The sequence below is a fragment of the Nicotiana sylvestris genome, chromosome 8, assembly GCF_000393655.2.
Source record: "Nicotiana sylvestris chromosome 8, ASM39365v2, whole genome shotgun sequence".
Classification (NCBI taxonomy): domain Eukaryota; kingdom Viridiplantae; phylum Streptophyta; class Magnoliopsida; order Solanales; family Solanaceae; genus Nicotiana; species Nicotiana sylvestris.
In genome coordinates this window covers 70,093,568-70,118,875 of record NC_091064.1, presented here as the reverse complement: position 1 = coordinate 70,118,875, position 25,308 = coordinate 70,093,568, and the positions used below count along the sequence as shown (strand labels likewise).

The 25,308-nt window shown below is 38.4% G+C and overlaps 1 protein-coding gene across 3 annotated transcripts; it reads right to left on the bottom strand.

Annotated features, from left to right (window-relative positions):
* Positions 1-662: 662 nt before the first annotated feature.
* LOC104222277 (AAA-ATPase At5g57480-like) lies at positions 663-23,564 on the bottom strand. Of its 3 annotated transcripts, XR_011401789.1 has the most exons (3): positions 21,275-23,564; positions 7,177-7,242; positions 663-832 (listed from the first exon to the last, which is right to left on the bottom strand). XR_011401789.1 is itself a non-coding variant. In XM_070155524.1 (2 exons), the coding sequence occupies exon 1, from the start codon at positions 22,743-22,745 to the stop codon at positions 21,279-21,281; it is 1,467 nt and encodes a 488-aa protein (XP_070011625.1). In that variant the 5' UTR covers positions 22,746-23,564; the 3' UTR covers positions 664-832; positions 21,275-21,278. The 3 variants fall into 3 exon arrangements, 2 of the variants coding, with proteins under 2 accessions (XP_070011625.1, XP_070011624.1); XM_070155524.1 differs by lacking the exon at positions 7,177-7,242 and having other exon boundaries at positions 664-832; XM_070155523.1 differs by lacking the exons at positions 663-832; positions 7,177-7,242 and adding an exon at positions 13,988-14,099.
* Between the last annotated feature and the right edge of the window lie 1,744 nt (positions 23,565-25,308).

Here is a 25,308-nt window from a genome sequence, read left to right as displayed (position 1 = left end):
GTGAATATACACATCCAGACCAAAAGATTTCGGTCAAATTCAATTATTGGGATTATGTCGAAAGTTTTAATAAAACTTTTTTATATGAAAATCCTACCAGAAAACATTCTTGGTTTATAAAACTTTGTCCTAATTTATTTTGACAACAAGTTCCAAATTGGTTTTTCAAATGGTGGAAGTTATACGGACCATCATTAGATATTTTAAACCCTCTCTTCAAAAGATTATATTCTCAATGGGTAGATATATCTCCCAAAATTATTTCTCTCCAAAAAGATCATATCTTTTATGATGGTATTGCTACCATTTATTTCTTTATTGAATTTTCTATTCCCTGGATTATGAAATGGAATGTACAGACCGGTTATACTAGTGAAGGCATTCCTTACCTTTATAGAATTTTCTATCATATGTTCTGGTCCAAATTGGTCCAGTCAAACTGTCACGACCCCAACCCCAGTCATGATGGCGTCCAGCACACTGCTAGGCAAGCCCGACTATTCAACAACATTATCCCAAATTCTTATTCAGATTATAGATAAATATCACAGAGAATTTACTAAGTCATTTCATTCAAGTGTATCATTATAATAAAATCTGCGGAAGTTCAATTAAAATACCACACCATAGCCCAACAAAATCCGGTGTCACGAATATGAGCCTCTAATACAGAATATCCACCTATTACAAGTCTGTCTAGGAAAAATACGGAATAAAAGATAGAGATAGAGGGGAGAGATCAAGGCTGTGAATGCCATGCAGCTACCTCAATACTCCCGGATACTGCTGTTCAGCTAAACAAATCCTCACTCAGCCTGTGGTGTACCTGGATCTGCACGCAAGGTGTAGAGAGTAATGTGAGTACTCCGACCCAGTGAGGAATAAACATAAATAAAGGTTGAGAATAAGAAATCATGGAAAAATACAAAGTAAACTATAACTGGCAGTTTAGAACAACAAATAGTGAAGCAACAAGTCAATTAAGTCAGAGTACCAAATACTGAGACAGGTATAGAAGATAAAAACAAATGCATGAGTGCAATGCAATGCATATGATGGTACACTCTAGTACCCACTGCGGCGTCCAGCCCGAGCCATCCATTTATTTATCGTCGACGGCGCTCACTAGGGTGTGTGCAGACTCCGGAGGGGCTCCTACAGCCCAAGCGCAATATCAAGCCATCTCGTGGCATCAAATCTAGGCACTCGGCCTCATATCAATCTCAGTATAATCACCCAGGCTCTCGACCTCAATACAATGTAATTAACCAGTCTCGGCGTCAATATCAATATAACACTGTTGCGGCGCGCTGCCCGATCCATGCTCAGTCCAGAAATCATCATAAGCCCCTTGGGCATTTGTAAAACAGTAGTTCTCAGCCCGAAATATCATTTAGAAATATCATTTAAGTTTTCAAATCTTAGAAAGATGGCTGAGTTTGCAAAACAGTATTTAAAACCTTGGACTGAGGTCAAATGATATGCAAAATATGCGAAAGCAGTGATATCAATCCCTGAAGGATTCAAATAATTGGCAAGAAGCCCAAATGTAACAATTAAATCCAAGTAAGGATGATTCTCAATTTAGTTCAAGTAGAAAACACGGTAAAAACATCTCTCGGGACGGACCAAGTCACAATCCCCAACGGTGCTCTACCCCACGCCCGTTATCCGGCGTGCAAGTCACCTCAATATAGCGTTACGATGTGAAATTCCGGGGTTTCAAACCCTCAGGACATCATTTACATCAATTATTCACCTCAAGACAGTCAAAGTCTAGCTCGCTATGCCCTTGCCTCTCAAATCACCCTCCTCGTGCGACAAATCTGTCCAAAATCACAATGAATATGTCGCATTATGCTAAAGAGACAATACCAAATCGAAAGCAATCGAAAAATATCAAAATTCACGAATTTGACAAAACCCGAGCCCCTGGCCCACGTCTCGAAAAATCATAAAATTAACATCACCGGATTCCTTGTCACGCCACGAGTCTATACATACCAAGAACTCCCAAATCCGAGTTCACGTGACCCATCAAATCCTAATTGTTTGGTTTCAAATTTCAAGCCCTAGTTCTTGATTTGTAGGCTTATATTTCATGAATCTCTAGGTGGAATTCACAATAAAAACGAGTTCTAAGTCCAAGAAACTTACCTCAAGTTGTTCCCCCTTGAATCCCTCTTTAATCTCCACCAATAAGCTCTCAAAATGATCAATTATGGAGGAAAAATGACCTAAAATCGCGGATGAAGTATTTTATAAACTCACTGCCCAGAATTTTTCGGAAGTACTATTCACACGTGCGGTTACTGTTCACGCGCGTGGTTACTGTTCTCCCGCGCGGTTACTGTTCACGCTGCTAAAAAAATACATCAGCAGCCAAAGAAATTGCAGCACTTTTCGTTTTACTAAAATGGCTCTAACTCCATCATACGAACTCGGAATTCGATGATTCTTGTTCCTATGAGTCACAAATAATGATACAAACATAGTCCTTCAATCGAAACTCAATTTGGAGCTCGTTTGCTCAGTGATATATCCATTTCGCTCGTTAAAACAATTAACTCATGTTTCGTGTCAAAAACCCAATCGCGACTTGATGAAATTAGACCAAACTTTCCTGATCACTCCTATAATTCATTATTTAAATTCTGGAAATCTCGAAATAAAATTTCGATCTCTAGAACTAAAAATGGACCTTTAGATCATTACATGCTTATGCTCAAACGGCAAAAATCATCCAAAAACTCTTCCAAAACTTATTTGAGCCTCATGGGACCCCGACCAAACATGCCAACATAATTCATAACATTATTAAAACCTCTTCCAATCATCAAAACACCTCAAACAACATCAAATTAACCAAAACTCATCGAATTCAAGCCTAATTTTCTAAAAACTTCCGAAATACACTTTCGATCAAAACCCGACCAAACCACGTCCGAATGACCTGAAATTTTGTACACATATCTCAAATCACCTAACGAAGCTATAGCAACTCTCCTCTCGGGTCAAAATCTCACCTATCAACCGGAATTCGCCAAAATACTAACTTCGCCAATTCAAGCCTAATTCTACACCGGACCTCCAAAATTACTTTTGATCACACTCCTAAGTCACAAATCATCCCCCGAAGCTAACCGAATTATCGGGATTCAAATCCGAGCCCTCTAACACATAAGTCAATGTCCAGTTGACTTTTCCAAAACAAACCTTCCTTAAAGAGACTAAGTGTCTTATTTCCTACTAAAACCAATCCAAATCAACTCGTTCACACCCAACACTGATAATGAAGCATAAAGAAATAGGAAATAGGGAAAACGGGGCGGTAACTCATGAGACGACAGGTCGGGTCGTCACATCCTCCCCAACTTAAACAAACGCGCGTCCTCGAACGTACCCAGAGTTGTCCTAGAAGCCAACCAATAGCTGAACGATTTTACCAAGAATATACCCGTGGGTGATCCCACACTACCCTATCTCGAATAGGTCTGATAACACAACATAGCTGAAATTTCACAATCCATCTAGTCCATAAACCATAAAACCACACTACACCTTCCGAAATCATACACAAGATTAGAACTTCACATCCATACTCAGAATAAGCCCTAACCAGCTGTAATAACCCATACCTGCAACATCAGGTGCAATTATCTGATATACCACATAACTCAAACACTCGAAACGATAATTTCTATTCACAGTAGCTGCACATAATAATTGAATATCGATAGGAAACCTCTTAACAACTAAAGCCTCCTTCCAACACTTTCACATACTGCCAATGATAAAAGAAACACGCAATAAATCATAACCATTTCCTATGTCAACCATTCATGAAGTTATTTCTCTCCTGGTAATTACCATAGAAAATTTTGAACCGAACCTCAATATTTACCCATCACACATACTAAAATCGAATCCGTTCGCATTCATTAATGATTTCAACGATCTCTTCTAACCAAACACACTACTCAGGTGACATGATACATCAATACATGCCTAAGCCACAACTTGCATAATACGTGCACCAATAAGAAACGGTCCGAACATACTCAATTCATGAAAATGACTCAACTGAGAGAGTTGTACCTCAAACTCACCAGTACTGCCACAACACAAGGCTGAGACCCTGTCTTACATCATAGAAACAGGACACACAAATTTGACCCGCAATGTCATGTTTCCACACAGCTTTGCTGCAACGCGCATTCCTATCCAAATACTACTCCACAAGAAATACCTTAAGTCACTATGCTTGAAATCGACAACCATGCTCAATTGATGTCTGGAGCCAAAACAAATCATTACACCCATAGTGAAACAAATAACACACACCACGCAAACCTGATAGAACATAACCAGTACGTTATTCACCGAGCAACACCCAATTGCTCATCCCGCTCGACTTCCACTACTACAACTCCTATCGGAGCCAGATGATCCGGTGCCCGGCACCAAATTAATACCGAAATCAACAACCTCGCCCGGCGACATGCCTAGCCATATGAAACTAATTTGGAAAGTCCCCCAACACCTGAACTGAATTAATGATAGCAACCTTTGCACTGACATCCATCACGAATGCCCAATTAATAAAGCAATCCTCCCCAACCGTCCGTTGGTCCTTTGAAATATAAACCACTCTGCTAGAACGTAATCCAATGCACTTCATCACTCAACCCGTGGCATTTTCGGTATTGCTCATAGTGCAATAGTTCAGAATCACTCAACACTAAGACAACCAGTCTGAATTCTGACATCACATCCAAAATCTAACATACCAGCAAACAAAAATCCACTCGAGCCTCCAAATCCCGATTGCTGCTAAACGGTGCCGAATACACATGATCCACAACCACAACCTAGTATGTACATGAGAACTCCCAGTCTCCAACTCTATATGGCACACAAATCATCATACCTGATTCCAGTTTCCACCGTGCGAATACATGCACACCTTTGATACCCAATCATTCCACGACAGATACTCAAAATTTCCCTGTGCTACCAAGCAAACCCGAATACCACTAGTGGACCCACCAAGAACATGCTGCAATACTACCGAAATATCATCAGTTTAGTCACATTACCTTTTTCTGAGACATATACTCTCATCAAATCACTTCCAATTAGCAATACCATTTCCTTAATCATCTTAAGATCATTCACCCTAATCATCTGAAGCTCATTTCTTTAATCACCTAAAGCTGCCCGTACCGCCTAAGAATGTTATGAATTTCCATTCAGAACTGAACTGTAACCTTACACACGCAAATCTCAACCCTTCACAACATATCGCATATACCATACCATCCTAAGGTAACATGAGGACTTCACCTCCTTTCCGAACCATGAACGTTTACGTACTCAACTAGTCAAGAGCTTCCATTGATCCCATCTAGAAGAAAAATCATTACACATCCCATGCTCTGCATGACATACATAGGTTTACATCTTTAATCAATCAAGTGATCACATGCCACACTTATATAATCTTCCCGTGGGACACACTCCCAAAACCTATCATAACAATATCTGGAGCGTACATCCAAACCACCGGTCCCACTAACGCTAAAGAGCGATCAAGAATTATTAACCACGACGCAAAACCCTTTTTTACAAAACACCAATCTTAGGTGACGCTGAAGACAATACCAACTTACCGTAAACATCGAAACTTATCTCCTGCTCATCCGAGCTCATGACATCTTGTCAAAAAATTTCCTTCACTCGTTCCATTCTCGGCCCAATTTCCACAACCAGAATTGGTTCACCAGCATGCATCAAATCGGAACTAACATAGTACATAACCGCATAATCCGTTAATCAATAGCAAGTTCCCCAACTTGGCTCGAAGCCATAGATCACAACATACTATACTCATAACGCATATACTCCATTGTTGCCTCAATACCATAGTGAGATTAAACTCGATCCTTCATAAGCTTGTGGAAACACAAATCATTTAGAATTTTTAACTCTTCTGCAAATCTTGCATTCACTCACACAACAGTTAAGCCCACTCTCTAGGCGATCCAATTTAGATTTCAACACATTTTATTCACTTGCAATTGAGGTCTTCTAATAGATAACATAAGGATAACACAAATTTAGAACACCCCGTAGGAGATGACCCACCTGTTTTTCCCCCAACTAACATTTCTGCATACCTTCCACCGCCATAAGCATTACGTAGTCACTTGATATTCCTGAGTCTGTACTCATACCGCAACATGAAATTTAATTCACTCCCAACTATGAGACATGAAAAGATTCTTCACACGCCCATAACTCGGGCTATAACTTGAATCACGATGGACTTCAAGCATCTATTAGTTCTTCCATCATTCAGCAGAACCTTCTCGTCGCTTCCAAATCATATAGATACGCCTCGCAGTACTAACATACTCATCACATAGCCACAACCATCATTTCCACTAACAGGGACACTACCGAACATATAAGTTCAAAAATACTTGTTCACACAATTAGCACCTCGGCGCTGCCGCCATAGGCAAAGATCCAACCTCAAGTCCTCCAGGCTGGCCCACTATAAATTCACAGAGATAACACCTCGCCCCTCGATCGGGGAATCACAAGCCATCGAAGCACATATGATACTGAGCGCCCATGCGCGCATACGAACGCGTGGAAGAATTTCAAAAGTTTCTTTTCAAGATGAATCAAGGACGCATGATAAGAATTCAAGAATGTGAAGTTTTCCTAAAGGTTCTGCAGCCTCTCGAGGATAAATACAGGAGTCTATGTACCGATCCGCGAGACTCCACTAAACCGGCTCATAACTCGCGAGACTAATTAACCTAGGCTCTGATACCAACTTGTCACGACCCCAACCCCAGTCATGATGGCGCCCAACACACTGCTAGGCAAGCCCGACCATTCAACAACATTATCCCAAATTCTTATTCAGATTATAGATAAATATCACAGAGAATTTACTAAGTCATTTCATTCAAGTGTATAATTAATAATAAAATCTGCGGAAGTTCAATTAAAATACCACACCATAGCCCAACAGAATCCGGTGTCACGAATATGAGCCTCTAATACAGAATATCCACCTATTACAAGTCTGTCTAGGAAAAATACGGAATAAAAGATAGAGATAGAGGGGAGAGATCAAGGCTGCGAATGCCATGCAGCTACCTCAATACTCCCGGATACTGTTGTTCTGCTAAACAAATCCTTACTCAGCCTGTGGTGTACCTGGATCTGCACGCAAGGTGCAGGGAGTAATGTGAGTACTCCGACCCAGTGAGTAATAAACATAAATAAAGGCTGAGAATAAGAAATCATGGAAAAATACAAAGTAAACTATAATTGGCAGTTTAGAACAACAAATAGTGAAGCAACAAGTCAATTAAGTCAGAGTACCAAATACTGAGACAGGTATAGAAGATAAAAACAAATGCATGAGTGCAATGCAATGCATATGATGGTACACTCTAGTACCCACTACGGCGTGCAGCCCGAGCCATCCATTTATTTATCGTCGACGGCGCTCACTGGGGGTGTGTGCAGACTCCGAGGGGGTTCCTATAGCCCAAGCGCAATATCAAGCCATCTCGTGGCATCAAATCTAGGCCCTCGACCTCATATCAATCTCAGTAAAATCACCCAGGCTCTCGGCCTCAATATCAATGTAATTAACCAGTCTCTCGGCCTCAATATCAATATAACACTGCTGCGGCACGTAGCCCGATCCATGCTCAATCCGAAAATCATCATAAGCCCCTTGGGCATTTATAAAACAGTAGTTCTCATCCCGAAATATCATTTAGAAATATCATTTAAGTTTTCAAATCTTAGAAAGATGGCTGAGTTTTGCAAAACAATATTTAAAACCTTGGACTGAGGTCAAATGATATGCAAAATATGCGAAAGCAGTGATATCAATCCCTGAAGGATTCAAATAATTGGCAAGAAGCCCAAATGTAACAATTAAATCCAAGTAAGGATGATTCTCAATTTAGTTCAAGTAGAAAACACGGTAAAAACATCTCTCGGGACGGACCAAGTCACAATCCCCAACGGTGCTCTACCCCACGCCCGTTATCCGGCGTGCAAGTCACCTCAATATAGCGTTACGATGTGAAATTCTGGGGTTTCAAACCCTCAGGACATCATTTACATCAATTACTCACCTCAAGACGGTCAAAGTCTAGCTCGCTATGCCCTTGCCTCTCAAATTACCCTCCTCGTGTGACGAATCTGCCCAAAATCACAATGAATATGTTGCATTATGCTAAAGAGACAATACCCAAACGAAAGCAATCGAAAAATATCAAAATTCACGAATTTGACAAAACCCGAGCACCGGGACCACATCTCGAAAAATCAGAAAATTAACATCACCGGATTCCTTGTCTCGCCACGAGTCTATACATACCAAGAACTCCCAAATCCGAGTTCAAATGACCCATCAAATCCTAATTGTTTGGTTTTAAAATTCAAGCCCTAGTTCTTGATTTGTAGGCTTATATTTCATGAATCTCTAAGTGGAATTCACAATAAAAACGAGTTCTAAGTCCAAGAACTTACCTCACGTCGTTCCCCCTTGAATCCCTCTTTAATCTCCACCAAGAAGCTCTCAAAATGATCAACCATGGAGGAAAAATGACCCAAAATCGTGGATGAAGTGTTTTATAAACTCACTGCCGAGATTTTTCGGAAGTACTGTTCACGCATGCGGTTACTGTTCATGCGCATGGTCACTGTTCACCCAAGCGGTTACTGTTCACGCTGCTAAAAAAAATACTGCAACAGCCAAAGAAATTGCAGCACTTTTCGTTTTACTAAAATGGCTCTAACTCCATCATACGAACTCGGAATTCGATGATTCTTTTTCCTATGAGTCATAAATAATGATACGAACATAGTCCTTCAATTGAAACTCAATTCGGAGCTCGTTTGCTTAGTGCGATATCCATTTTGCTCATTAAACAAATAACTCATGTTTCGTGTCAAAAACCTAATCGCGACTTGATGAAATTAGACCAAACTTTCCAGATTACTCCTATAATTCATTATTTAAATTCTGGAAATCTCGAAATAAAATTTCGATCTCTAGAACTAAAACTGAACCTTTGGATCATTACATGCTTATGCTCAAACGGCAAAAATCTTCCAAAAACTCTTCCAAAACTTATCCGAGCCTCATGGGACCCCGACCAAACATGCCAACATAATTCATAACATTATTCAAACCTCTTCCAATCATCAAAACACCTCAAACAACATCAAATTACCCAAAACGCATCGAATTCAAGCCTAATTTTCTAAAAACTTCCGAAATACACTTTCGATCAAAAAACCGACCAAACCACGTCCGAATGATCTGAAATTTTGCACACATATCCCAAATCACCTAACGAAGCTACAACAACTCTCGGAATTCCATTCTGACTCTCGGGTCAAAATCTCACCTATCAACCGGAATTCGCCAAAATACTAACTTCGCCAATTCAAGCCTAATTCTACACCGGACCTCCAAAATTACTTCCGATCACACTCCTAAGTCACAAAGCATCCCCCAAAGCTAACCGAATCATTGGGATTCAAATCCGATCCCTCTAACACATAAGTCAACGCCCGGTTGACTTTTCCAAAACAAACCTTCCTTAAAGAGACTAAGTGTCTCATTTCCTACTAAAACCAATCCAAATCAACTCGTTCACACCCAACACTGATAATGAAGCATAAAGAAATAGGAAATGGGGAAAACGGGGCGGTAACTCATGAGACGACGAGTCGGGTCATCACATCCTCCCCAACTTAAACAAACGCTCGTCCTCGAGCGTACCCAGAGTTGTCCTAGAAGCCAACCAATAGCTGAACGACTTTACCAAGAATATACCCGCGGGTGATCCCACACTACCCTATCTCGCATAGGTTCGATAACACAACATAGCTGAAATTTCACAATCCATCTAGTCCATAAACCATAGAACCACATTGCACCTTCCGAAATCATACACAAGATTAGAACTTCACATCCATACTCAGAATAAGCCCGAACCAGCTGTAATAACCCATACCTGCAACATCAGGTGCAATTATCTGATATACCACATAACTCAAACACTCGAAACGATAATTTCTATTCACAGTAGCTGCACATAATAATCGAATATCGATAGGAAACCTCTTAACAACTAAAGCCTCATTCCAACACTTTCACATACTGCCAATGATAAAGGAAACACGCAATAAATCATAACCATTTCCTATGTCAACCATTCATGAAGTCATTTCTCTCCTGGTAATTACCATAGCAAATTTTGAACCGAACCTCAATATTTACCCATCACACATACTGAAATCGAATCTGTTCGCATTCATTACTGATTTCAACGATCTCTTCTGACCAAACACACCACTCAGGTGACATGACACATCAATACATGCCTAAGCCACAACTTGCATAATACGTGCACCAATAAGAAACGGTCCGAACATACTCAATTCATGAAAATGACTCAACTGAGAGAGTTGTACCTCAAACTCACCAGTACTGCCACAACACAAGGCTGAGACCCTGTCTCACATCATAGAAACAGAACACACAAATTTGACCCGCAATGTCATGTTTCCACACAGCTTTGCTACAATGCGCGTCCCTATCCAAATACTACTCCACAAGAAATACCTTAAGTCACTATGCTTGAAATCGACAACCATGCTCAATTGATGTCTGGAGCCAAAGCAAATCATTACACCCATAGTGAAACAAATAACACACACCACGCAAACCTGATAGAACATAACCAGTACGTTATTCACCGAGCAACACCCAATTACTCATCCCGCTTGACTTCCACTACTACAACTCCTATCGGAGCCAGATGATCTGGTGCCCGGCACCAAATTAATACCGTAATCAACAACCTCGCCCAGCGACATGCCTAGCCATATGAAACTAATTTGGAAAGTCCCCCAACACCCGAACTGAATTAATGATAGCAACCTTTGCACTGACATCCATCACGAATGCCCAATTAAGAAAGCAATCCTCCCCAACCGTCCGTTGGTCCTTTGAAATATAAACCACTCTGCTAGAACATAATCCAATTCACTTCATCACTCAACCCGTGGCATTTTCGGTATTGCTCATAGTGCAATAGTTCAGAATCACTCAACACTAAGACAACCAGTCTGAATTCTGACATCACATCCAAAATCTAACATACCAGCAAACAAAAATCCACTCGAGCCTCCAAATCCCGATTGCTGCTAAACGGTGCCGAATACACATGATCCATAACCACAACCTAGTATGTACATGAGAACTCCCAGTCTCCAACTCCATATGGCACACAAATCATCATACCTGATTCCAGTTTCCACCGTGCGAATACATGCACACCTTTGATACCCAATCATTCCACGACAGATACTCAAAATTTCCCTGTGCTACCAAGCAAACCCGAATACCACCAGTGGACCCACCAAGAACATGCTGCAATACTACCGAAATATCATCAGTTTAGTCACATTACCTTTTTCTGAGACATATACTCTCATCAAATCACTTCCAATTAGCAATACCATTTCCTTAATCATCTTAAGATCATTCACCCTAATCATCTGAAGCTCATTTCTTTAATCACCTAAAGCTGCCTGTACCGCCTAAGAATGTTATGAATTTCCATTCAGAACTGAACTGTAACCTTACACACGCAAATCTCAACCCTTCACAACATATCGCATATACCATACCATCCTAAGGTAACATGAGGACTTCACCTCCTTTCCGAACCATGAACGTTTACATACTCAACTAGTCAAGAGCTTCCATTGATCCCATCTAGAATAAAAATCATTATACATCCCATGCTCTGCATGACATACATAGGTCCTGTTCAAATTCTTACAATACCGATACGACGGACGAGATCTGTATAAATTCATAACACCGCCAAATCAACAATTCATTGGGTCTATACTTCTGGCAAGAACTATCACCTCATTCTGAACCAAACAATAGTCTTAACCCCTTAATTTACTTCATATACTTAGATTGCACTGATCTCGAATTCAATGATCTCGTCTCACCCATTACGAATTGCTTAGGCAATAAGCCACCCTAGACATAATCAAAAGCCGCATATGATACCCCAATATGCCAACAGGCTACCAATTCAAATGCGATACAAAAAAAGAAAACAAACTCTGGAAGGAATTACCAATCCCATGCACTAATACAGACTTTCCTTAGAAAACAAGAAGCAAGGCATACAAATAGCATATAGAAAACTATACTCAACATCACACTGTTGCAAACTTCATACTTGGTTTACATCTTTAATCAATCAAGTGATCACATGCCACACTTATATAATCTTCCCGTAGGACACACTCCCACAACCTACCACAACAATATCTGGAGCGTACATCCAAACCACCGGTCGCACTAACGCTAAAGAGCGATCAAGAATTATTAACCAGGATGCAAAACCCTTTTTTACAAAACACCAATCTTAGGTGACGCTGAAGACAATACCAACTTACCGTAAACATCGAAACTTATCTCCTGCTCATCCGAGCTCATGACATCTTGTCAAAAATTTTCCTTCACTCGTGCCATTCTCGGCCCAATTTCCACAACCAGAACTGATTCACTAGCATGCATCAAATCGAAACTAACATAGTACATAATCGCACAATCCGCTAACCAATAGTAAGCTCCCCAACTTGGCTCGAAGCCATAGATCACAACACACTATACTCATAACGCATATACTCCATTGTTGCCTCAATACCATAGTGAGATTAAACTCGATCCTTCATAAGCTTGTGGAAACACAAATCATTTAGAATTTTTAACTCTTCTGCAAATCTCGCATTCACTCACACAACAGTTAAGCCCACTCTCTAGGCGATCCAATTTAGATTTCAACACATTTTATTCACTTGCAATTGAGGTCTTCTAATAGATAACATAAGGATAACACAACTTTAGAACACCTCGTAGGAGATGACCCACCTGCTTTTCCCCCAACTAACATTATTGCATACCTAACATTACGTAGTCACTTGATCTTCCTGAGTCTGTACTCATACCGCAACATGAAATTTACTTCACTTCCAACTAGGAGACATGAAAAGATTCTTCACACGCCCATAACTCGGGCTATAACTTGAATCACGATGGACTTCAAGCATCTATTAGTTCTTCCATCATTCAGCAGACCCTTCTCGTCGCTTCCAAATCATATAGATACGCCTCGCAGTACTAACATACTCATCACATAGCCACAACCATCATTTCCACTAACAGGGACACTACCGAACATATAAGTTCAAAAACACTTGTTCACACAATCAGCACCTCGACGCTCCCGCCATAGGCAAAGATCCAACCTCAAGTCCTCCAGACTGGCCCATCATAAACTCACAGAGATAACACCTCGCCCCTCGATCGGGGAATCAAAAGCCATCGAAGCACATATGATACTGAGCGCCCATGCGCGCATACGAACATAAGGAAGGAATTTCAAAAGTTTCTTTTCAAGATGAATCAAGGACGCACGATAAGAATTCAAGAATGTGAAGTTTTCCTAAAGGTTCTGCAGCCTCTCGAGGATAAATACAGACGTCTCCGTACCGATCCGCGAGACTCTACTAAACCGGCTCATAACTCGCGAGACCAATTAACCTAGGCTCTGATACCAACTTGTCACAACCCCAACCCCGGTCATGATGGAGCCCAACACACTGCTAGGCAAGCTCGACCATTCAACAACATTATCCCAAATTCTTATTCAGATTATAGATAAATATCACCTAGAATTTACTAAGTCATTTCATTCAAGTGTATAATTAATAATAAAATCTACGGAAGTTCAATTAAAATACCACACCATAGCCCAACAGAATCCGGTGTCACAAATATGAGCCTCTAATACAGAATATCCACCTATTACAAGTCTGTCTAGGAAAAATATGGAATAAAAGATAGAGATAGAGGGGAGAGATCAAGGCTGCGAATGCCATGCAGCTACCTCAATACTCCCGGATACTGCTATTCAGCTAAACAAATCCTCACTCAGCCTGTGGTGTACCTGGATCTACACGCAAGGTGCAGGGAGTAATGTGAGTACTCCGACCCAGTAAGTAATAAACATAAATAAAGGCTGAAAATAAAAAATCATGGAAAAATACAAAGTAAACTATAACTGGCAGTTTAGAACAACAAATAGTGAAGCAACAAGTCAATTAAATCAGAGTACCAAATACTGAGACAGGTATAACAGATAAAAACAAATGCATGAGTGCAATGCAATGCATATGATGGTACACTCTAGTACCCACTGCGGCATGCAGCCCGAGCCATCCATTTATTTATCGTCGACGGCGCTCACTGGGGGTGTGTGCAGACTCCGGAGGGGCTACTACAACCCAAGCGCAATATCAAGCCATCTCGTGGCATCAAATCTAGGCCCTCGGCCTCATATCAATCTCAGTATAATCACCCAGGCTCTCGGCCTCAATATCAATGTAATTAACCAGGCTCTCGGCCTCAATATCAATATAACACTGCTGCGGCGCGCAGCCCGATCCATGCTCAGTCCAGAAATCATCATAAGCCCCTTGGGCATTTGTAAAACAGTAGTTCTCAGCCCGAAATATCATTTAGAAATATCATTTAAGTTTTCAAATCTTAGAAAGATGGCTGAGTTTGCAAAACAGTATTTAAAACCTTGGACTGAGGTCAAATGATATGCAAAATATGCGAAAGCAGTGATATCAATCCCTGAAGGATTCAAATAATTGGCAAGAAGCCCAAATGTAACAATTAAATCCAAGTAAGGATGATTCTCAATTTAGTTCAAGTAGAAAACACGGTAAAAACATCTCTCGGGACGGACCAAGTCACAATCCCCAACGGTGCTCTACCCCACGCCCGTTATCCGGCGTTCACGTCACCTCAATATAGCGTTACGATGTGAAATTTCGGGGTTTCAAACTCTCAGGACATCATTTACATCAATTACTCACCTCAAGACGGTCAAAGACTAGCTCGTTATGCCCTTGCCTCTCAAATTACCCTCCTCGTGCGACGAATCTGCCCAAAATCACAACGAATATGTCGCATTATTCTAAAGAGACAATACCCAATCGAAAGCAATCGAAAAATATCAAAATTCACGAATTTGACAAAACCCGAGCCCCGGGCCCACGTCTCGAAAAATCAGAAAATTAACATCACCGGATTCCTTGTCTCTCCACGAGTCTATACATACCAAGAACTCCCAAATCCGAGTTCAAATGACCCATCAAATCCTAATTGTTTGGTTTTAAAATTCAAGCCCTAGTTCTTGATTTGTAGGCTTATATTTCATGAATCTCTAGGTGGAATTCACAATAAAAACGAGTTCTAAGTCCAAGAAACTTACCTCAAGTCGTTCCCCCTTGAATCCCTCTTTAATCTCCACCAAGAAGCTCTCAAAAAGATCAACCATGGAGGAAAAATGACCCAAAATCGCGAATGAAGTGTTTTATAAACTCACTGCCAAGAATTTTTCGGAAATACTGTTCACGCATGCGGTTGCTGTTCACGCGCGCGGCCACTGTTCACCCACGCGGTTACTGTTCACGCTGCTAAAAAAAATACAGCAGCAGCCAAAGAAATTGCAGCACTTTTCTTTTTACTAAAATGGCTCTAAATCCATCATACGAACTCGGAATTCGATGATTCTTGTTCCTATGAGTCACAAATAATGATACGAACATAGTCCTTCAATCGAAACTCAATTCGGAGCTCGTTTGCTTAGTGTGATATCCATTTCGCTCGTTAAACAATTAACTCATGTTTCGTGTCAAAAACGCAATCGCGACTTGATGAAATTAGACCAAACTTTCCAGATCACTCCTATAATTCATTATTTTAATTTTGGAAATCTCGAAATAAAATTTCGATCTTTAGAACTAAAAATGAACCTTTGGATCATTACATGATTATGCTCAAACGGCAAAAATCTTCCAAAAACTCTTCCAAAACTTATCCGAGCCTCATGGGACCCCGACCAAACATGCCAACATAATTCATAACATTATTCAAACCTCTTCCAATCATCAAAACACCGCAAACAACATCAAATTACCCAAAACTCATCGAATTCAAGCCTAATTTTCTAAAAACTTCCGAAATACACTTTCTATCAAAAACCCGACCAAACCACGTCCGAATGACCTGAAATTTTGCACACATATCCCAAATCAACTAACGAAGCTATAACAACTCTCGGAATTCCATTCCGACTCTCGGGTCAAAATCTCACCTATCAACCGGAATTCGCCAAAATACTAACTTCGCCAATCCAAGCCTAATTCTACACCGGACCTCCAAAATTACTTCCGATCACACTCCTAAGTCACAAATCATCCCCCGAAGCTAACCGAATCATCGGGATTCAAATACGATCCCTCTAACACATAAGTCAATGTCCGGTTGACTTTTCCAAAACAAATCTTCCTTAAAGAGACTAAGTGTCTCATTTCCTACTAAAACCAATCCAAATCAACTCGTTCACACCCAACACTGATAATGAAGCATAAAGAAATAGGAAATGGGAAAAACGGGGCAGTAACTCATGAGACGACGGGTCGGGTCGTCACATCCTCCCCAACAAGGAAAGTTATATGGTGAAGAATTAATACAACAGATACAGGCCAAAATAGAGGCTTATTCACAGATCGATCATACAAAGGATGAAGAAGAAGATCTAAGTCCTTTGGAAATTATCAGGAAGAGACTCCAAATGAAGAAGGGAGCTGTTTCACAGAAAGAAATCCTTGCTTCATATTTTGAAGAAATAAAAAAGGATTTAGCAAAAAATCTTGGTACTACTATTGGAGATGATATCTCTATGGTTTCTATTGGCAGTACTTCAAATGAAGATGTGTGTTTAGCCGGAGAAGCCCAAAATCAATCAGATACAGAGGAAGTTAGTGATACAGAAATTGAAGACTTTATCAACAAATTGAAAGCAAGTGCAGAAGCATCTTCTGCAAAGAAAAACAATAAAGGAAAAGATAAAGCATAAAGAAATAGAAGGCCCCACCGATTGATAAAAAGACGAAGACTTTTATAAAGTAATAGGTTCCCCAGACAGCTTTAATAAAGTAAGGGGTCCCTCCATTATCAGAAGGAATCTACTTTTATAAAAGTAGTTTGTCCGATTTTAATAATGTAGTTTTCTTTTGCCCACGTTTTAATTATTTTGTTGGCCACTTTTACTTTTTCATTTTGTTTGTTTGTAGACAGATCCATTATATAAGGATCACTCTTCTTTAGTTAGAGGCAGGCTTTAGCCAACATTAGCTCTGCTTTCTCTCGAGTTTCTCTCTTCATCTGTAAAAATCCCCTTTGTAATAATTTAGTTCTGAAATAAAATCAAAAAGGTCACTTGGCCACAACTCAGGGTCTCTGTGGTGGTACTGTTCTTCTCCCTCCCTCTTCCATTTATACGATATTGTTAGCCTAAATGACAGGCTAAACAGGTAAGTGTTAGACTTGGTTCTCAATGGTTATCTGCTATTCATGTTTATGGTAGTTAGGAGTCTACTGTATCACACCCGATGGGGTTTTGGGTTAAGGACTATATAGACCAGACAGTTACTAGTCTCGACAGTAAACCTTGGTTAGTCCCAAGCTAACCGGTGGTGCTCGTTAACCCATTTAGGCAGGTGGCCGTTGAAGGGTTGTGAAGAGCATCGTGGTTTAAGGTTTCCCTAAAGATTAGTGGCTAGGCCAGGACTGGTGTCCTTGTAATTCAATTCCTGAGCCCTATTCACATAAATGTGTTATATATATATATATATAATAAAAGTACGAATACTCTTAGCGAAATATCGCTCGCCCTTTTTACTCTTTTAATATAAAGTTCACACTGGATAGTCATTTGATTATTTTTTTAATATGTATGCTTTTTAAATTAATTTAAATTTTGACTATTAAATCTTTTCTTATTTGAATTAGGTAAAAACTCTTACTCCTTCCATTCCAATTTATGTGAACCTATTTGACTGGGCACGAAATTTGAGAAAAAATAAAAAAAAAATTAGAATTTTTGGTCCTAAACAAGTCAGAAATGGGTCCAAAGTATTTGTGTGGTTATAAAAGCTTCTCACTAAGGCTAGAATTGAAAGTTTAAGCTAAATTGTTTCTAAATTTAGAAAGAGGTCATTCTTTTTGGAACGGACCAAAAAGGAAATAGGTTCACATAAAATGAGATATCACTTATATATAAATATAAATTGTTTTCTTATTTGAATTATCTTTTTTTTGTAAGAATTATTACTTAAGTTTTTCGAAACTTCTGAAACAATAGTCATTAAATGACTCTAAAAGTCTTTCGCCACACAATACGAATTGTTATTCAAGTTTTGAATTTTTTTTTTTTTTTTTTTTGGAAAAATTAAGGAAGAATGTGTGTGCCTGTCAAAGAAATAAAAAATATACTATAATATAGTCAAACCTCTCTATAACAACTTTGTTTGTTCCGAATATTTTTGAATGTTATAGTGAAGTGCTATTATAAATAACATATATTATAACATAACATAAAAATTGGTTCCGGAAAAGCTTAGCTTTTATAGTGATGTTTTGTTTATAAGAACGTTGCTATAGAGATGTCTGAATGTAATTGTTCTATTTACTTAAACAACGTAGTAGGTGGCTTTAAGCATTTCAAAGATGTTATGGATTTTTGAAAACAATGGCAACTCTGTTATTTTGGCTATATCTTTTAAATTAAGCAATAAAATAATAAAGCTCTTGCCAATTTTTTTTCTGGATTTGACCCGAAAATAAAATAAACAATTCAAATAGTCATTTGCATCTAACAAAAAATAATAAAAATAATACACAATTACTAATTTATTATTTTAGCTAAAACTATTTTTATTTATGGCAAAACTCCAGCTAAGTTTTTACAAATTTAGCCCCAAAAAATAAAATACCATACAATTGGATCAAATAGCCATTACATTTTAAAAAAAAAGAAATTAAAATACAAAGTTAGATAAAGTATGCATTGTATATTAAGATAAAGCAAGAACAAATACACAATTATATTCTAACAAATAAACAATTATATTAATGATTGAAAAATTAAATGTTGCACCTTAAAGTTAATTTTAAATTTTTCTTCATATGCCTAAAGGAGTATATATATCCATGCACATTACCACGTCAATGTCCAGGAGTAACAACTATCAAATAGCCAACTTCGGGGATAACTAAGAATATAATTTGTTTAGGGGTGTAACTAATTTCGTGCAAAGCATAGGAATTTTTTTAACATAAGCTCTATATTTTTCGCTCATAGATTAATATAGTCCTTTTAGAATCCTTTAGCAGTAAGCAATTCCATTATAATTTAACTCTTACTTCCACAAAAGAAAATATTCACATGCATTTGGTTATGTGCTTGAACGAAGAAAGAAACCTCACTCCAAAACAAAGAAAGAGTAGATTAATAAAAAAATATGGCAATTGAATAATATCTTTTGCAATAGTAATTTAGTCTTTTCTAATATGTTGGAAATAATTCATATGACATTTCTTATTGATTATAGAAATAGCATAATTATATTTTTGTCTTAAGAGTTTCTTCTTTCGTTGAAAGTTAGCTAATTAGGATCAATATTGTTTAGAAACTTACACTTTTATTAATTTTAATTTTATAACTCTAACACAAGTTTTAATAGATTATTTATATAATCTTTTAAAATTTATATTCATTGAAATAGAATACACGCACAACAAGCGTATCCTAAAACTAGTAAGTTTAAAAAGCGTAAAAAGCGTATCCTAAAACTAGTAAGTTTAAAAAGCGTAAATTTTATTTTTAAAAAGACAGCACCAAAGGATCTACCACTTAACCTGGCAAAGCAACAATGCACTCAACCACCGCTACACCAAAGTACTAGTTGACCTTGGAATGACATGTAGAAATATAAGAAGAAACTAAGAACGTAATAGTGTTGTATAATTTATTTAGGGAGGAGAGCATGAGTTCACGTGAACCCGACCCATGAATCTGCCCCTAGATTTAGCAGTTACATTTTGATCTTTCACTAAGTAATGATTATTTATAAGTTATAACTTTAATCTCTCTCTTCCAGTTTACGTGAACCTATTTCTATTTGGTCCGTTCCAAAAAAAGTGACTATTTTCTAATGAAAACAACTAAACTTAAACTTTCAATTCTAGCCTCAATGAGAAACTTTTATAGCCACACAAATACTCTGTCATGCTTAACACCATAAGTTTCAAAAGAATTGTAGTCACACAAAAATGTTATAACTTGTTTAGAACCATAAGTTTTAAAGAACTTCATTTCTTTTTAAACTCCATCCCTGGTGAATAGGCTCATATAAATTAAAAATGTAGGGAATAGGAAATACCTTATTCTATTATCGAAAAACATGAAACTGACATGTTAATCCCTTTTGCTTTATACAATACATATCTGTAACTTTTCAACAATGAAAATGAAAAAACATTTTAATTTGATTGAATGGATAGTCATTTCAGTAAGTATAACGGTACTCTCGTTGACGAATTTTTCAAATATAACATTTTAAGACAATTTTGTATTATAAATATATTATTATTGTAAAACGCTGACTGTTTTGGATGGAGGGAGTAACTTTCATAGCCAACTCAAAAAGAAACATGTCCTTTTCAAAATGATTGAAAGAAAAATAAAAGATTTTGGTAATCTTAAGTTCCAAATTCCCAATCAGAAAGTACATCAGCCCCATGTGCTTGAAGGGTTCACTCAAATCCCAGCCAGCTAACAAAATTTAAATATTAACGAGCTGCACACCGAACCGAAGGATCATTATCACATTATTATTCAAGCATTATTTTGAAATATGAAACTCATATGCTAATGTAGCCATTTCCAGGGCGACAAAAATGAACTAACATAACAAAACACACCACATGTAAATCGACAAATCATACTTTGGTTCCATTATTTTTTGTATGTTTCAAAATAGACTTAAACTAAACCAAGCAATAGTAGAACAATGCCTTTGTCTTACAGTCAATTCATGTTTTGCCTATTTGAACCCCTCAATCCCCACCTTTCTTTCAAGCCCATTCACTAAAAAAAATGTGTCATGAATAGCAAATTTTATTATCTCTTCTTTCCCTCCACAAAGATTTAAAGAAGCAAAATTTTAATAGTATTTTTTTTAACCCTTGTAATAGCACTTACTAATGTACCTTGTCATCCTGATGATTCTTTTTCCTCGTCACACTTTGCTTCTTTAGGACTCTCTAATGCCCTTTTCTCTTGCTCTTCATCGTCCGCACTTGATTTTACAGCATCATTCCTCTCAGCCCTTGTCCTCAAAGCTTCTAGCAATTCCCAAACAGCCTTGTTTTTATTCCTCCTATTCTTGATTAACACCTCACTTATATCAGCAGGTGTCATTTCAGCTTTTTCAATTACTTGCTCTAATTGCTCAAGAAGTTGCTTCTCCACATCATCATCGTCGTATCCCAAGTAATTCTTCAAGAGAATCTTGAGTGCGGCAAAAGAGCAATAACTCATGTGAATGTGCATGTCCATTCTCCCACTCCTCAACAGTGCAGGATCAAGCTTCTCAATGTGATTAGTTGTGAACACAAATATCCTCTCAGTGCCACAACATGACCACAAACCATCAGTAAAATTTAACAAACCAGAAAGAGTTATAGTATTCCCACCGTCTTCATTGCTCCCTGCTCCTGCTCCTGCTCCTGGAGGTGAGAATGAATGGGTGCTATTATTTTTCCTGTTAGTCAAATTGATAGAGCAATCAATATCCTCAATGACAATGATAGATTTAGAACTCGTCTTCATCAACAACTTCCTGAGCTCGGAGTTAGTGTGGACCTCGGTTAATTCAAGATCATAAATATCATAACCAAGAAAATTGGCCATGGCAGCAATCATGCTAGACTTGCCTGTCCCTGGTGGTCCGTAAAGAAGGTAACCCCTTTTCCAAGCCCTCCCAGTTGTCTGATAAAAAGATTCTCCATTCGCAAAATCCAAAAGATCTGCCATAATCTCAGCCTTTTTGTGAGGATCCATAGCAAGTGTATCAAAAGTACTGGGATGTTTAAAGGGTACCGACTCCCAAGGATGGCCTCTGGAATCAAGTGAACCCCCACGTGAATTCGTGTACAGCAACCGATCTTGGTTTTTCCTCCTAATTTCATTTGCCTTTTCCATGACAAAATCCAGATAAGAGCCCAACACCACTGCTTTGTCTTTCTTCTTGGCACGTAGGAGGAAACCCCTTTTCTCTTCTGGGAGCGGACGCCATGAAAATGTCTGGGCCTGCCTTGGGATGACCACGTGTTCCCACAGGACTTTAACACCATTGAATGTGTCAATGAGGGAATCGTTATTGGACAGCCCAAAAGTGATGCTGCTGGAATTGAGTCCCCTTGTGAGACTGAGGCGATTCCCGGTGATGGAGGCAGAGCTGCTCAGGTAGAGTTGAACGGCGTTGTAAAGCTCATTCGTATTAACGCCGTCGATCTCCGTTATGTCATAGTAGCAATAGGCAGAGAACCAGTTGCAGATGCGATGGATGAATTTGAGGGACGCAAAACGGACTTCTGCTGGGAAAACTGTTTGAAGGAGGCTTTGACTGAAAGCCCATACCCCCATCATTGATGCCAGCGTTGTCCACAATTCTCTCATCCCTCAATCAAAATGTGTGTATACCTATTCTTATCTCTCTACTACTAGAGGAAGTTGGGTGGTTTAGAATGAGAGGCTTGCTCAGTAATGGATCCCAAGAAAAGAAAAAATATCAACTTCTTCCTATATTGATAATCTCTACTTGGATTACGAGTGATTTTTGTTTTTTAGAGGAAACGATGGGTTTGGTAAATCTTGGAAACAGAAGGGAACCAATGAGAAATCAAGAGAGATTAAAGGTATATTCTACTCTTTTCAAAGGACTCGGTTGATGGGTTCTTCTGAAAAATGGCAAGTTTTTTCTTGTGGATTAAAAAGGAGTCTAGAAAGGTGCAAGCTTTTTGTTTTGAGATGGGAATGGGGAAGAGAGTTGGCTGGCAATGAGAAAGAGAGTTATCAGATACTACTACTAGTATACAAATACAGGGAAAAGAAGGGACCCGCAACTGACAAGGAGGGAAGAGTCTAAAAACATAAAGACAAAAGAACAAGTTTTGGATGGCTGAGTTGGTTCGGAATAGATCAAAGATGGGACCTTATAGGTGGATTGTAGAGTTGGTATTTAGTGAGGTACAGAGCTTCTTTTTCAAAATTTTAGCCCTTTTTTCTTGCATCTTATTATGGAAAATTAGAATAGGCTTCTTCTGCTACTTCCCGATTGTAAAATGGAGCGGGCCGGGCCTGGCCGGGCTATGGGTGTTTTATTCTGAATTAATATGGAAGATCTTTTCGAAAGTGACAATAAATGCGAGAGTCCAAAGTCTTACCATAGAAAAAAAAGAATTTTTAGGTTTTGACAGAGTTTCATTTCCAACTACCGACTTGTCAATGTATGACAACCTACACATTTTAAATAATATTTCCGTTATTCTAATTAATTAAATGCGGTTTGAATTATTAAGAGTCTTTTTTCTTACTGTAACTCTTTTATTTGTCTTTTACATATTTTGGATTGTTAATTACTATAAATTATAATACTTGTAGTTTTCAAATATATAAGTTTTATTTACTTTAAATATTTTATGTCTTATTTTACGATTAAAATTAAGAAATTTAATTTTCGAAATTCAAACTAATCACATAAATTGAGACAAAAGGTATAATAAAAAAAATAAGACGACGGGAAAAGGAAAAACAAAAATGAGAGAAAAACCACCCAATACCCAAGTTATCTGTCATATATCCCTTTTATATTACTTGCAGTTGGCAAATTAAATTATTACAAGTTGATGTTAGAATTGAAATAATCTGGTATCATGCGGAAGCTAGTAAAGTAACACTTGAACAACAATAAATCAGACAGCAGAACAGAAATATACCAAAAGAGACACAAAAATTTAATACAGTTCGATCAATTGGCTTACGTCCACAAATGGAGATGAGCAATTCACAATATAAAAGAGAGTACAAAATATTGAGAGGACAACCTTACGAAGAGGCAAACACAAATAACACACTAACATTTATCCCGAAAAGTTCTCCCCCCAAACAAGACTCTCGAACCCCTTATGGCTATAATATGGATGATAGTGAATGAGAAGGAAGAATCCTCAATTTATAGAAGTTCAAATATTTTCCTCCAAGAAAGTGACTAGCTAAATATGAGAGATATATATTTCCTTCTAAGAATAGGAAAACCCAATTATGGTAAACATATTGTGTTGCACCCTATTTTGCACAAGTCAAAACAACATATAGTACTTTACTCTACAAGATTATTTAGAGTGTAGAGTCGCCACCTAGTAGTTAAGGTATGTTTACCTTGAAAATGGTAATTACAATTAGATTTGATTTTGTGATTCTAATAATACGTGATCTATTTTTATGTTAGTTCTTTATCCAATAGATGTTATGCAAGATATTAGAAAATGAGATAAGAGCTTGTAGATAGTATAATGACCAAACCGAAGGGCTGGAAATCGGGGCCTTGAGCTGGCGTATACGGGCCTCGAGGTCGAGTCGGATGCTCGGCTAGGAGCAATCGAGGAGGGGTTAACAGTTATGATAGCTTTGATGGAAGCCTTTTATGAGCAATAAATGAAGAACAATAAACAGAACACAATGAATATAAGCAATAAATGCAAGTAATGGGATCAAGAGAAAATGTTAGAGAGTAGAGAGAATGTTCTTGTGTATTCAATATTGAACATCAAATAACAAGGATCCCCTTTATATATGAGGGGGAATCCCAACATAGTATAAATGCTTTTATTACCAAGATATATGGTTAGTACAGCTATTTAATGCTATAGTACGGACTTGAACTAGCCAAATAGACTAGGTCAGCTCTAGTCGTGTGCCTTGGGGACTGCCCACTTTCTTACCATGACTATCGATTCATATTGCCCCAAGGTCGTTGTCAATAAACCCCTGGGCATGGATATCGAAGTCCGTCCCGAGGCTTTGGAAACATGCTCATGAAACATCGTAATGACCAAAAATTGGTCCCTCTGATTTTATCGTATACATATAGTCCCCTCGTTTCTTAGATAAAAATGATAAGAAACAGCTCTGACACCGATCTCTTCGAGCCTCTTGTGATGATGTCACGCATATGACATCA

Coding starts and splice junctions, on each gene's coding strand:
- LOC104222277 (XM_070155524.1), bottom strand. CDS start 22,745: ATGAGAGAATTGTGGACAACGCTGGCATCAATGATGGGGGTATGGGCT.